Here is a 15,693-nt window from a genome sequence, read left to right on the forward strand (position 1 = left end):
ATATAAAGTTATTCATCAGCCTTGTCTCAGTCTTGTGTGCACTGCAAGCAGTAGCTGGAGCATTTGAATCAACTGCAGTCTTTTCTTTTCAAGGCAACACTTGCAGCGGTACCCCACATTCCATCTTGCCTTTGGATGGTTGTCCTCAGAGGTTGCTATTAGAGATATTTGAAATCACGGTAGCAACCATAGCCTATTGAGGTTACAGAGATAGAGAGAGGGGGAGTGCATTATCGGGTTCAAAGTAGTTCTAAGTTCAAACTAAGTAAAATATTTAACTAAAATACCATGCTAAAAATAAAAATTAAAAATATTGTTGAGGTGTAAAATTGTGAAGACTCCAAAGCTGAGGTGGCACACTCTTAAGAGGCCAACTTTTTATTAACATTTGAATTTCCTTGCAACCTTCTATTAACGTGAAGCAAACAAACACAGCCTATGTTAATATTTCTCACTAAGTGCTTTTTTAAGAATCTGCCAATAACTACCAAAACATCCTGGACTTTGCATCAATTCCTAGTACAATGCCAACAATTACCAATTATCACAATACAGCTAACACTAAGTACAATAGAAGCATAATGCATATTAGCATGTACAACAACAACAAAAAAATTTCACAAACAGCAGCACCAGGCCTTAGTATAGCAACACACAGCAGTAATAATGTTAGTTTGAATACTGGAAAATGAAGATTAGCCTTATGACCATAGGAGCAACATAGAAAGCCTATTGACTAAAACCTTATCTTCTTTCCTTTTTTTTGGTAAGTGAAAAACCCTTCCAAGGGTTCAAAAGAATGATGACAGTGAAGCATAAGCAGCTGTGAACAGTTGTCGGCCTAATTAAACCATCAACACAATAATTAGACTACAAATATGAGTTATATTAATAATTATTTTTCACAAAATTAAATCTAAAAAAAAAAAAAAAAAAAACTAACAAATAACAAAACCTAAATAATATTTAACACAATTTTTGTTGTTAAAAATACCTGTACTGGTAGTGGTTCTTGCAGTATATGAAGGTGTCAAGAGGCAAGGTTGAAGATGGGTGATGATTTGACATGGTAGTAGTTTGACAGTCCTAGAATTCCTCTCTTAATCTCTCTCCATCCATCTCTGTGTGCACATTTACAATTACCTTTATCGGCTACAAAATCATAATAAGAAATTATATTAAAAAATTAATGAGATGGAAACAAACGAACAAACACAATTAATTGAACAAATTCTAAGGTGTGATTAGACTATTATAATCCAAATCGACTTTTGAAACCAACAATACTCAAACTAAAAGCAATTCAGATATAAACCAATTAGTAAAACTAAATAAAAGTTAAAACAATTCAAGAATATCTAATGCTATTCATACTAAAATGGATTTAGTCAGAGAGAGAGAGAGAGTGACCTTCTTGGAGGAGCTGGCTCAAATGGGAGTGTAGACTGAGTATTGAGTAGACGGAAAGAACAACAACTCTGACTCTTGCTCGTCCACACTTACGTTGTTTTCTACTTTCATCATTAATGATATATTGTCTACGTCGAATACTCCTTTCAAATGGCTCATCATCTCTTGTTCTTGTTTGGCCTAGGTTACATACTAATTATTAGGTTACATACTAATTATGAGTTTTTTAAAGAAAAATATTTTTTTAATATGTCAATATCGTACCCCTTCCATTTCTCTTTTCAGATAAAATTAATCTTCGTCTCAATCTTGCATAGAAAGCAGACTGTATGCTTGTGGAATAAACTAAAAGCAAAGCATTCACAAAACTTTAATTCATAAATATAACTATATAGCAAAAACATATATTACAAATTAACAGTTAGATGTTATAGAAAGGGGAAAATTTGAAGAAAAATATAGCATTCACATACTAACTTCAGAATTAAAAAAACATAAAGATGTGATTATGGTCATATTCCAATTTCAAATTCTCTCTACAAACATATTACCAATAAATATGCAATAAACAGTACAGAATAAAAGAAAGACTGGTAAATACCTGACTTTCCTCGTCTTGTAGTTGTATTACCAAATAATCCATTACCTGCAAAACTATAATAATCCAATTTTCAGCCAAGAATCATTAATAGAAGACAAATAGTACAGTGCAAAAAAAAAAAAAAAAAAAAACATATTTAAAACAGCAATCATATATTTGCTGCTGTACACATATATACAGCAACTTTTTCATCACAATGATAAAAAAGCATGATTGGGAAAACAGTAGGGGGGGGGTCATCAACCTCAAATGTGCCATTTACAGCATCTCCATATTGTCCAATGCATTGGGCACATCAATTTTACACACCAATACACTGCATTGCTGCCCATTAATTTCATATATATAATATATCCCAAACCAAAGTTAGATCTCAGGATTACAAAAAACCCAGATATATATTTTCAACCCATAAACAGGGCAAAACCCAAGTGGGGGACTTCCATTGAATTTGGTTCAATTTGCAATGAGAGGAATAAGATGATGACATTAGAATTTAAAATGCTAGATATCAAACTAAGATTGGAAAAACTAATAAGGAATTGGGACAAAAGAGCTGTAAGTAGTATTGATTCAACTTTTCACTTTGGTCAACTACAACAGAGCTGTCAAGATGTTTAACCATTAATTAATTAACTTATCTTCATTGCTAATAATGAAAGATTCAATAGCTTCAATGCCAAAAGACAACATAAAACATTATTTAGATCTCACGGAGTATGAAGCTGCTCTAATTTTATTTTTGATAGATCAATAAAAGTTTACAGTTCCTTATAGATAAATGCCATTAATTAGAGGTGTGCAACTAAAACAACCAAAATAATTTAAACTGACAGGACTCCAACAAACCTTTGATTTTACCTAAAACCCTTTTCATAGATCCACCTCAACTTCATAGAACATACCAACTAAGAGGACCAGTCTGCAACAAACCTTTCATATAGTTATATTAAAGTCTGTTGAAGTTAAAACGGAAAAAATATGAAGCTATTTTATCAAACAATTTGCATGCATATAGCAAAAGGCAAAATTTGAGAGAGGGAGAATGGGGTGGTTTTCTAGAGACTCTATACCCATCTAATATTCATGTAGACAAAAAGAAAGCTATTTAAAGAATAAGGAGAAAAGATACCTATATCAAAACTAAGCCAACCAAAACCTATATAACGCACAATTATTTATTTATCTAAATTACTGGTAGTGGTTTTAGGAATATGACATTGACGGAATGGTGTAATGATAACAGGTGGCGGCTTTCGTAGGGGTGACCCTCAAATTTCTCTATGAACCTTAGAGACCCTGTCTCTCTCTTAATTTTGTCTCAAATTTAAACAATGTAAGTAGAACTATCTCCAGCAGAGTTGTTTTTAGAACCCATAAGATGATTAACCAAACAACATAGTGAAGAACAAATAAAAAATAAAAAATCAAGAGCATATCTGAAACCTTAAACATGATTTATTTTAAAGAATTTCACATTCCAAAAATTACATACCCAAACCTAAGCCTAAATCAAAATCAATTCGATCGAAATCCCTAAGCCTAAATCCTATTTAAACGATAAAATTTTAAGACAAATCAAAAAACCTTACCAGTAATGGTTTCGACGTGGTGAAACCTAGTGAAGTGGATATGGGTGAGATCGATGGTGTTAGGCAAATCGGCGGTCTGAGGAAGGAGATATCGGATGCGATGGTGGGTATGGTGGATGCGATGCCGTCGTCGGTGGTCTGATGAAGGAGATTGATGGTCTTAAGCAAATCGCTAGTCTGAGGAAGGAGATATCGGATGCGATGGAAAAGGCAGAGGATTGGGAAAGCCAGAGCATCGTGAAAGGGAATGGGAAAGGACGTTGCGATCCCATCTTCGGTGGTCTGATGAAGGAGATCGATGGTCTGGAAAAGGTAGATGATCGATGGTCGATGGTGGAAAAGGCAGAGGATTTGGAAAAGCAGAGCATCGTGAAATCCATCGTGAAAGGGAATGGGAAGGGATGTTTTTAATACTGTGCTTTTGGTTTTATTTTTATTTTTTTGTTTTGGTTTTGGTTTTGGTTTTTTTTCTTTTTTTATTATTATTTTTTTAATACTGTGCTGACGTGGAAAATTGTGGGAGCTTCAAAAGTTTCGGTTTTATATATATATATAGATAATAATCATTCCATTTCTAGTCTAATACTATGTTTCAAACGTGCCATAAGCTTCCTTTAGATTCTGTCTTATTTCTTATGTGTCAAACCATATAGTTCTGTAAGGTATATCTATGACTTATATGACATATAAATTACTGTAACAGTAGAAAGCTAAGATTTGTATTTTTTATCATACACACGGGTATGTATGTACGTTTGTGTATATATGTCTCTTACTTTTGTCCAATGGTGTCCCAAAATCACTACACCCTCAAATTTGCCTACCATTTTGTGATCTTAGAGACGGTCGATTTAGTTGCAAAGGTGGAAAAGTTGGAAAATAGAAAATTGGTGGAAGGATAAAAATATAGGAGGATCAAAAAAATTTAGTTTTTCATTGTGTGTATTTGATTGGAATAGTGAAAAAATGAGAGGAATGAAAAATTATTTTGTTTCAATAAGGAGAAAACTTGGAGGATAAAAAATATAATTTATATAAGTTTACTCTTATATCTGTATTATATTACATATAAGAAATAATTTATTTTGTATTCTTTATCAATAGTTTTTTTTTTTTTTTTAGAGGGTGGACTTTTACTTTTACTTTTACTTTTACTTTTTTGAACGTGTTACCACGTTTTTTCTCTCGTGTTGCTCTCCACTGGGAAGCCACGATGGTGAAATCCCTAGCCTTTGCATAGGCAGAATCTTTCCCCTGCTCTGGTGGAATCTTGGCTCTCTTATCCCAGTTCCAGTCTTCCTCACCCTTCTATCCCGTGGCTTTCTGTGTCCAGTTTTCTGCCTTCCTACACTCTCTACCCTTCTCATCCACATCGCACCCCACCCCTCTACAGCATGGACGATCTCACAGGTCGGTGTGCCCGCCTCTCCCTTCACAAAAAGGAACGCCAAACCATCCCTTTAACCCCTGTTTTGGAGAACAATAACAGAGTACTTGTGGCAAAGCTCTTCACCAAACATCGACTTAACGTGGAGGCGTTGTCACGGACACTCAAAAGCATGTGGAGATTTGCCCAAGACTTCGAAGTTCGTGACTTGGCCTCAAACACGGTGCTGCTTCTGTTCACCCATGAGGCTGATGCGCAAAAGGTGATCTCGCAAGGACCTTGGTCGTTTGACAAGTACTTGATAGGCCTCTACCAACCTAGTGCCTCTGAATCTGTGGACGATGCAAAGTTTGTCACAAGCCCCTTTTGGATTCAAATCCATAACCTTCCTCTCAGTCGTATGAATAAAGTTAATGCTACAGATATAGGGAACACTATTGGCAGAGTTGTACAGGTTGATGCGTCACCATCTGGGGAATGCCGAGGACGCTGCATTAGGGTCCGAATCCTTATAGACATTGAGCAACCCCTCTGCAGAGGACGTTACGTGGATTTGGGTGGCTCGGATCCCCATTGGATTTCTTTCCAATATGAACGGCTACCTATATTCTGCTACTGGTGTGGTCACTTAAATCATGATGAGAGGGATTGTAAGATCTGGATTGATAGTGGCGAGTCATTGCAAAAGAGTGACCAACAATATGGCCCATGGTTGAAAGCTTCCTTGACCACCATGCAACAACCACAACTAGTACGTACCAAATCTTCCCAACCAACAACCCCACCTCAACCTCCACGACCCACACCTTCACCATCTACACGGCCATCACCTCTGACGGAAAACACGCCATCACCATTGCCGAACCTACCCACTACGACTCAAAATGCAGAAACCGTAACTCAAGCCGATAAACCCAAAACTGCACCAACCCATAAGGAAATTTTATCGGACCCACAACTATTTGACACGTTTATCACGGACCTTGACCATGATCTAAATTACAATCCACTTTCACACACCCCAAATCCACTACCACAGTTGGCCTACGCTCCATTAACTAACATTGCTCAACATTCCTATTCCACCACTAAGTCAACTATCCCTTTAAATGTTAACTCTGACACTTTGACCACAAACCACCCAGATATTCCATTCCCCACACACATGTCTGACACACCAAAAGCCCCAGAACCCACTACTACTCCCACAGACCAAACTGTAATAGAAAAAACCGTACCTTTGCATGGTACCTGGCGTCGAATAGGACCACCCCACAACACTGTGAGCGTTGGTATCTCTTGTGAATCAGTGTTGGGACCTAAACGGAAGCAACAGGATGGACCATTACCTGATGACCCACCCAATGACAAGAAGCAGAGGCTCTTGGAAATGGAAGCAAAGTCACTGGGTAAACTCATGGCAGAAAATTTGGGATCGACGGTGGCTGCTCGGCAGCACCGCCGAACGCAATGATCATCATGAGTTGGAACTGCCGGGGGCTTGGGAACTGCTCGGCAGTTCGGGCACTCGCCGACTTGGTGAGATCAAAAGGACCCAACGTTTTGTTTCTTATGGAGACGAAACTGTTAGTAATTGAGATGATTCCAATTAGAGATGAATTAGGGTATCGTTCTATGCTTGCGGTACCAAGTCTGAGACGGAGTGGGGGTCTGGCTCTCCTTTGGAAGGATGACATTACGGTAGATACTCAAACCTATTCTCTTAATCATATTGATGCAAAAATCCTGGTTTCTCCACAGGTAGAATGGCGCTTGACTGGTGTGTATGGCCATCCAAAGGAACAGAGGAAGAAGGAAACCTGGGCTTTATTGCGGCATCTCCATTCTAGGGCCTCCATGCCGTGGATTTGCATTGGCGATTTTAATGAAATCTTGTCATCTGATGAAAAAAGTGGTGGTGTGCCTAAGCCACTGCGGCCTATGCAGGATTTTCAAAGCACCTTGTTGCATTGTGATCTAGTAGACTTGGGATACCAGGGGTACAAATATACGTGGCGGAATGGCTGGCCAGTAAACATGTTTGTGGAGGAGCGGTTGGATAGAGCTTGTGCGAACCCGAAATGGAGAGAGATGTTTCCGACTGCTAAAGTTAGACATCTAACGGCCTCTTACTCTGACCATGACCCTATTTTACTCGAAACAGAGTTTGCTCCATTGAGGCGCAGGCGAAGGAGGATCCAAAGGTTTGAAGAAAAGTGGGTGGCCCACGGGGAATGTGAAGAGCAGATAAGAAGATCGTGGACCCAGTCCCACCCAATTGGGAGTCCAATGTTTTGTCTCTTCGAAAAGATCAAGAAGTGCCGCATGGACCTTGTGCAGTGGAGCAGGGGTGCTTTCGGAAATACCCGAGATCGTCTTAGTGCCAAGCAACAAGAGCTGCAACAGTTGGTTCATTCCAACTATGGAGGTAATATGGAACGTATTAACCAGACAAAGAGAGAAGTCAATGAACTCATGCATAAGGAAGAGGTTTTTTGGCGACAACGATCTCGAGCTATATGGCTCCCTATTGGCAACAAAAATACCAGATTTTTCCACTAGTGTGCGAGCCAACGAAGACAAAAAAACCAAGTTGAAGGCTTGGTTGATTCGAATGGATTGTGGCAAAAGGAGGAAACTAAAGTGGCAGATATTGCAGTGGACTATTATCAGACTCTCTTCATAGCATCCGCAACTACTCATATGATCGAAGTGGTGGACAAGGTAGACAGGGTTGTGACAGATGATATGCAACGCACACTAATGCTCCCTTACACCGAAGAGGAGGTAAGAGTAGCCCTTTTCCAAATGCATCCATCCAAGTCCCCTGGCCCTGACAGCATGTCACCATATTTTTTCCAGAAATTCTGGCACATCGTTGGCCCTGATGTCACGTCCGCTGTGTTGTCTGTTTTGCATTCTAGGCGATGCCTACACAAAATGAACCTAGCCCACATAGTACTCATACCCAAAAAGAACAAACCTGAGCATATGAGTGAATATCGCCCCATCAGCCTTGCAAATGTGGTATCAAGGATGGTCTCAAAAGTCATAGCTAATCGTTTGAAGATGATCCTGCCAAATGTCATCTCAGATGCCCAAAGTGCTTTTGTGACAAATAGACTTATCATCGATAATACCTCAGTGGCTTTTGAGATGTTACACCGTATGCGGAACCGACGGAAAGGGAAGATTGGGCACATGGCAGTGAAGTTAGACATTAGCAAAGCATACGATCGGGTCGAATGGAGCTTTCTCAGGCAAACAATGCTCAAGATAGGACTTCCTGTACAGTGGGTGGACATAGCCATGGAAACAGTACAAACAGCAACTTACTCGGTCCTCATCAATGGTGAGCCTCGAGGACACATTACTCCGACCCGTGGAATCAAACAAGGTGACCCTCTTTCACCTTATCTCTTTTTGTTATGTGCTGAAGGTTTGTCCTCTATGTTGCGAAAAGCCACAGACACCAAAGAATTGCATGGCATCACCTCATGTCGGGGTGGAGTCCAAATATCACATCTCCTCTTCGCCGATGATAGCTTACTTTTCTGTGAAGCTACTCCAAGTGAATGCCATTGCTTGTTGGATTTATTGGCTAAGTACGAGGCTGCCTCTGGACAGGACATAAATCGCCAAAAGACATCCCTTTTCTTTAGCCGAAATACAAGGAATGAGGTGAAGGAAGAGATTCGTGGTTTGATGGGTGCGCAAATTATGACTGGCTGTGAGAAGTATTTGGGGCTGCCAATGGTAGGAGGAAAGTCCAAAGTGTCCACTTTCAGAGAACTACAAGAGAAAGTCACCAAAAGGGTCATGGGATGGAAGGAGAAGCATATCTCAAAGGCGGGTAGAGAAGTGCTAATCAAAATTGTTGCCCAAGCGATTCCCACCTACTCGATGAGCCTTTTCAAAATTCCCAAAACAGTCTGTGATGGTATAAACTCTGCTCTATCCAAGTATTGGTGGGGTCAAACTAGGGAGGAGAAGAAAATACATTGGATTAATTGGGGAAGGCTGTGCACATCGAAAAGGAAGGGCGGAATGGGGTTTCGGGACATCCATGCCTTTAACTTGGCTATGTTGGCAAAGCAGGCATGGCGACTGCTACATGAAACGTACTCACTGTTTTACCGTGTGTACAAAGCTCGATATTTTCCCTCATGCTCTTTTATGGATGCGGAATTGGGAGCAAGCCCATCGGTAGTGTGGAGGAGTCTATTACAAGCACATGAGGTGATTAGGGAAGGTTCTATATGGCAGATGGGTAATGGACAAACGATAGGTATTAATACCCATAGGTGGCTGTCTCGACCACCAACCTTTAATAATGGAGCAGATAAAAGCTTGAAAGTGGCTGACCTCATTGATGCAACTACAAACCAGTGGGATCGAGCTAAGGTGCATGCCATTTTTGCCCCGGGTACAAGGGAGGATATCCTACAGCTCAAGCTAGGTAATATGACCTTGAGGGACAAACTAATATGGAAGGAAAACAAGGCAAAAAAGTTCTTGGTGAAAACGGCCTATCAGGTGGCTCTTCGACTCCACCACCCACAATCAGGAGAGCATTCCCAAGCTAGATTGGATCAGAAGATGTGGAAAAAGATATGGTCTATAAACGTCCCTCTCAAGGTACAGACTTTTATTTGGCGTGCATGCTCTAATATCCTGCCTACCAAAGCAAATCTACTCCAAAAGAAGGTTCAGGTGGACCCCACTTGTTTTGTGTGTGGACAGCATGAAGAAACAACGGGACATATATTGTGGGAATGCCCTCTAGCTCGTAACGTGTGGGCACTAGTTAGGGGTAAAGTTCAGAAGACAAGCTCCTGGGTGCCAAGCTTCTTCCTTCTTACGAGACAAATGATGGAGAGATTATCGGGGAATGAATTTGAGCTATGGGCTGTGATTGCATGGGCACTCTGGAATGCACGAAACCGTATACACTTCCAAAACACACAGACCCATCCAACTGAGATCCTCAAGCAAGCAACGAACCTGCTGATGGACTACCAGAAACTTGTTCGAGATCTTGTGCAACGACAGAAGGCACGATGACTCTTATAGTTTTTTATCAAGGACTTTGGTAGTTTATAAGGACTGGTGTTATTTTATTCTTTCTCTTGTACTGATTGGGCTTGTAGAAGGGGTAGGCCACGATGCATGGCTTGCATGGCTTTGTGTATTACAGCTCATCAGCCAAGTCTATATTTGTATACTCTTATTTTTCTTTTGTTTAATATATTTCTATCTTTGACGTTAAAAAATAGTAAGGTTTTGAAATCCAGACCGAACCGTACAATCTGACCGATCAGAAAAACCGTGAATTTCTCAATTTTGCGGTTTTTTATCTTCAAGAACTACTCTATGGAAAAAAAGCAAAGATCCGTGCTAACTGTGGTCGGACCGTACGGTTCTGAGAACCATAGTTCGACCGGTTTTTGAGGTTCAGATGGTTTCTTTTTGTTTTAGCTTTTCCGGTGAATTTTAGCCAACACACCGGTATGAAGTTATGATCAGATCTAGAAGAAATAAAAAAGAAATGAAAGAACATGAAGAAGAACAAAGATCGCAAGGTTTCTTTATCAAATATAAGAAAAATGAGGATTGTTTTGCAATTTTTCTCACCCTAAACTTTGATCTAACGCTTGCAGTAAGCCATCAGCCTCAGATCTGTTCATCTTGGCCTCACTTTGGCGGCGATGACGACGACGACTAGCAGTGAACAACAGTACCATTGTTCATTGAGTCAGCAAAACGAAGCCGAATGCCTCACCTGAGAGAGAGCCTGAGAGATATTTGAAAATAAGTGGTTACTAATGGAAAGAGAGATAGATAGTAGTGATGGGAAGAGAGCTGAAATTTTAAAAAATCTTGAAGTGAGAAGTTAACTCAGGTTACCATGTGTGGTGCAAAAAAACTGACAAAAATTACTTGGAACATGTGAAAATTTTAGAAAGACACGCTATTATTTAATTTTGATTCCTTTGGTTTTATCAACAATTACTTTTTCTACGTTTTAAATATTTTTCTACCGAACACCGAACAGTAAACACATACCCCAATGTATTATCATTTAAGACTTCTATATATTATATAAATATATATACATATATATATAGATATATTTTTTTTTTCATTTCTCTGCCATTTATGAGCTTAATAATTAAATTAGTTTTAAGTTTTTTTACCAAATATAATTATTTATATTTTAAATAAATATTAAATTAATTATGACATCATTACAGTTCGATTCCGATTCAACCTTGGTTCGACCTTAAAAACCTTGAATCCCTCCCTTTTACAGTTCAATGAACGGTCCAAATTTTAAAACCTTGATCAATAACTGATTGGCATAAATGGCTTGAAATTGTTTTTATAGGATGAAAACATATAAAAATAAGCACAGTACCAGGTCGTTAGTGTCCCATTTAAAATTCAACACCCATTAATGAGCGACTTCTAGCACATCTAAAAACCAATTTCTTCTATAAGAATAAATAAATAAATAAGAACAAATTTATTGGTAATATCTAGCCTTTTACCGTTTGAAGATGGAAAATTATTTTGGGAATTCACTATTCAGCAGCCCTATTGTAAAAATTCAAAACATCCTTCCCCATTTATGAGATTCTGGTTGGAATATTGATTGCTTCAACTACCATCTAACATCACTTAATAAATTTCCTTGAACAACCCCTTGCTGAATAGTTTCTCTGTCAATGTCAGGATGCTTATAAAAGGGAACTTTTGAGCAACACAGCTAGTACCACTGAAAAGTGAGGCAAGGTCTTTAGCCAAAGGAGAGTAAGAGAGAGATTACTGAGGCAGAGTAACTAGTGTGGCAAAATGATGAAGGTTGAGGTCACTATCATTTCAAAAGAAACCATCAAACCATCTTTACCAACATTGCACCATCTGAAACCCTACAAACTCTCCCTCTTAGATCAGGTCACTCCCGCAACTTACGTTCCCACAGTCTTCTTCTACCCTATGAGTACTGATCTCAATCTCAACATGTCCCAAATTATCGGTCAACTTAAAAATTCCCTTTCAGATACCCTCAATATCTATTATCCATTTTCTGGGAGCAAAAAAGACAATCTTTTTATCCATGATTTTGACACAGGTGTTCCCTTTCTGGAAGCTCGTGCTAATTGTTCCATGTCTGAGTTCCTTAAGCACCAAGAAACAGACTTACTTAGTCTATTCGTTCCGTATCGTGCCTTCTGCAAGGAATCAGATACTGCTATAGGTCAAATGGCTATCCAACTGAACCTCTTTGATTGTGGTGGAATAGCAATCGGATTGAGCTGCTCACATAAGATTGGGGATGCAGCAACGGCGAGTTCTTTTCTTCATTCTTGGGCTGCCACCTTTAGTGGGTCTCCAGAAAAAGTTATAAATCCAAATTTCTCTGAGGGGTCAATCATATTTCCACCGAGAGATTCACTTCCACAAAAGTATATAGCTACAATGGATAACTTGTGGTTCAAAGAAGGTGAGTATGTTACAAGAAGGTTTGTGTTCCATGACAAAGCGATAACCACCCTAAGGGAGAAAGCGAAAAGTGAACTAGTTCCTAAACCAACACGCATTGAAGCACTGACATGTTTCATTTGGAAACATTGCATGGCAGCTTCTAAAGCCAAATCAGCAGGTTTGGAAAAGGCATCCATGACCATACTGGTCCAAGCAGTGAACTTGAGGACGCGAATGAAGGCACACTTATCCGATGCTTCTATTGGAAATATATTTTGGTGGGCTCCCGCAGCAGCTGATTTGGCTATGGAAGAGAAAGAGTTGCATGAATTGGTGGACCTTGTAAACGAATCCATCGCAGGGTTTGATAGCGATAGTGCGGAAAGTTTGCAAGGAGACGAAGGTTTTTTGGCTTTCTCCCATTACTTTGACCAATTAGAAGATATGTTTTCTGCAGAACCAAAACCAGATGTTTGTGCGTTTACATGCTGGCTTAGGTTTTTTAACGATATTGATTTTGGTTGGGGGAAGCCATTTTGGGTTGGTATCATGGGGAAAGTTGGCCCTGCATTTAGAAATTTAATAATATTCAGTGAAACCCCATGGGGTATTGGGATTGAGGCATGGGTGACCATGGATGAGAAGGAAATGGCTATATTGGAGAATGATCCTGAATTTCTTGCATTTGCTTCCCTAAATCCAAGCATTTCAATCTCTCTTTAAAATCTTTGGATATGTTTTGTGTTCTTTTAAAGAGAATGGATATGTTTCTATTTGATGCCAAAGTGAAGTAAAATAGAATTGGTCACTGGTACTTATGACTTTGTGTATGACAATAAACCAGTAATAAATTGGTCTATTAGTGTCCTAGTTTTGATAGAAATTAAGGTTGTGATGACTTTACCTTTGTCAATATCCACACGTTTTCACTTTATATGTAAAAATGTGTTAAAAAGTGTTTACATTGTTGAATGTGAAATAATAATTAGCCCTAAAATTATAGGAAAACTTGTAAGGCATTCTACTATTAAGGTAAGTTTAAGCAATTCTCACAATATTAATTTTTCTTTTTTATTCATTTTCTGAATCAAATGTAATGAAGTTATTAAGTTGTAATAAAAATTTATATAAGTGCATAAAAGCTTTATAATTTTCATACATATGTATTTTGGCATCAATCTTTTTGAATGTTTCAATGTTATAAGGTTGGACCAACACCATATTGTGTTCAAAGAATTAAAATATGTTAGCATTAGTAGTAGTGAAATCTACACAAAATATGATTTTTAGCATTAGTAGTAGTGAAATCTACACAAAATATGATTATTTGGTAATTGCATCAACGCAAGACGAAAGTTAATAAGCAAAAATAATGGGCACCGACACATGAGGTTTGCTTTTGAGAGATAGTGTAGCACCCCAACCCAATTTTTATAATTAAATTATGTGTTTAAGTGGTTAAGTATTATTAATATTTTAAGCCACTTACTTACCAAGTATTTAATAAACATATTATTTTATAATGTTATTGAATAAGAATTGTAAAGATTATAAATAATTGAAATGGCTATTTGTATTATAAATATATACTTAGTATGTGCAAAACTATATTAAGTGGTTAAGTTATGAGATATATATATATATATATATATATATAGTTGTTGGTGTTTTCACTATGTATGATGCATGAGATATTATAGAATATATATGCTCTTTTAATGTGATGGATATAACTTTATAAAGGTAAAGATATATATGTGTGTGTGTAAAGTGATATTATTCTTTGTAAATGAGTGTGAATGCAAAGAAAAAAAATAAGTGTGAATGCAAAGAATATATATATATATATATATATATATAAGTGTGAATGCAAGAAAGTTGAAAGTGGGTGTGATTTTCTTCCCTAGCATCCCACGTATCCCACCCCAATTTGTCCACATTTCTTGTCTTCTTTTTGTGCCCCAAAAGTCTCCTTCTTATCCTATTTTGCTGGCTGCCTCAGACCAGAAAGTCCAGCAGCTCCTTTTCTTCTTTCTTTATTCCTCTTTCCTTCTTCTTGTTTCCTTCTTCTCCCCTTCTTACATGGCAGCCTTCCCTCTCTCACCAAAGCAAAATATTCCTCTCTAAAGAAGAAATTAAAGGGTTAACACTAAAATTTCAGCTTCAAATTGTTGGGGTTAAGTAATCAAAAATTCATTTATTTATTTTTACTTCTTTATCCTCTATCCTGGTTTTAGAGGCTGAACTATGATTCTGTGTTAGTGATTGAAATTTTGATAATATTTTGATCAATTAATTGCTTATTAACATATTTTAATATGTACACTATAGGTATAAAAATACCCAAATGAAATTAAGGCCTATTGCTATTTTTATGATGATTTTGTAAGAATATGTACTGAAGCTGTCTCTGTGACAGATTTGATGTTTACGACAAGAAAAATATGTATTAAATCATATTCTGTGAATTAGGATGTTAGGAGTAGTTTTTATGAATTCTAAGATACACATGGTTGTTATAGAAGTGGTCTCACAGAATTTGGAGGAACATAAAAATAATGGTTTAATTTGTAAGTTACAAGAAATTCTGTCAGGACATATTTGAGTATACTGTCTTGTGTGATTTTTAATAAATCATGGGTTAATTTTTTGACTCCGAAATTTTTATGGTTTATACTGGACATACAGAGGAGTAGTTTGTAAAATTTCATGACAATTGGAGGTGTCTGGACAGCCCGTTTGTATTTTACAAATGGAGCATATGCTGCTGGAATGAGCAGTGAACAACATATACTACACCCGACTTTGTGGATTTAATTCTCAAGTTAGGGTGAATGTTTTGAGCTATAATTTAATACGCTTATCTTTTGGTATGTCTCGATCATAGATTAATTTTTGTGTAACTTTTTTTGAGGTTTAGTACTCAAAGGAAGGGGTTCTAAACCATGCAATGGTTGTATTTTTGAAGCTGTTTTACCCGATGTGTTGTATGTTATCATATGAATGTATATAGTTACATGATCATGTTTAAAAGATTTTATATTTATGCATGCATTATTGCCCTAACCTTAAATCACCTTTTGAAATAAAGTTAGCTCTTTTAGAGATATGAGATTAATATAAGAATGTCAGTTTCTCTAGGATTTTGTACTTGTTGTTGATGAATGTATTTTTGTTTGTGGGAACCTCGTTGAGGTGGGATTAAGATTTCCTTG

General features: G+C 37.7%; 1 protein-coding gene across 1 annotated transcript in view; it reads left to right on the forward strand.

Annotated features, from left to right (window-relative positions):
• LOC126697188 (stemmadenine O-acetyltransferase-like) overlaps positions 1-13,361 on the forward strand; it is a 63,707-nt gene extending 50,346 nt beyond the window's left edge. The window contains exon 2 of the mRNA XM_050394076.1: positions 11,855-13,361. Within this exon, the coding sequence (XP_050250033.1) occupies positions 11,855-13,201 (1,347 nt within the window). The 3' untranslated portion in view covers positions 13,202-13,361. The remainder of the gene's footprint in view (positions 1-11,854) is intronic.
• The last annotated feature ends 2,332 nt before the right edge of the window (positions 13,362-15,693 follow it).

The sequence above is a fragment of the Quercus robur genome, chromosome 8 (assembly GCF_932294415.1).
Source record: "Quercus robur chromosome 8, dhQueRobu3.1, whole genome shotgun sequence".
Classification (NCBI taxonomy): Eukaryota; Viridiplantae; Streptophyta; class Magnoliopsida; order Fagales; family Fagaceae; genus Quercus; species Quercus robur.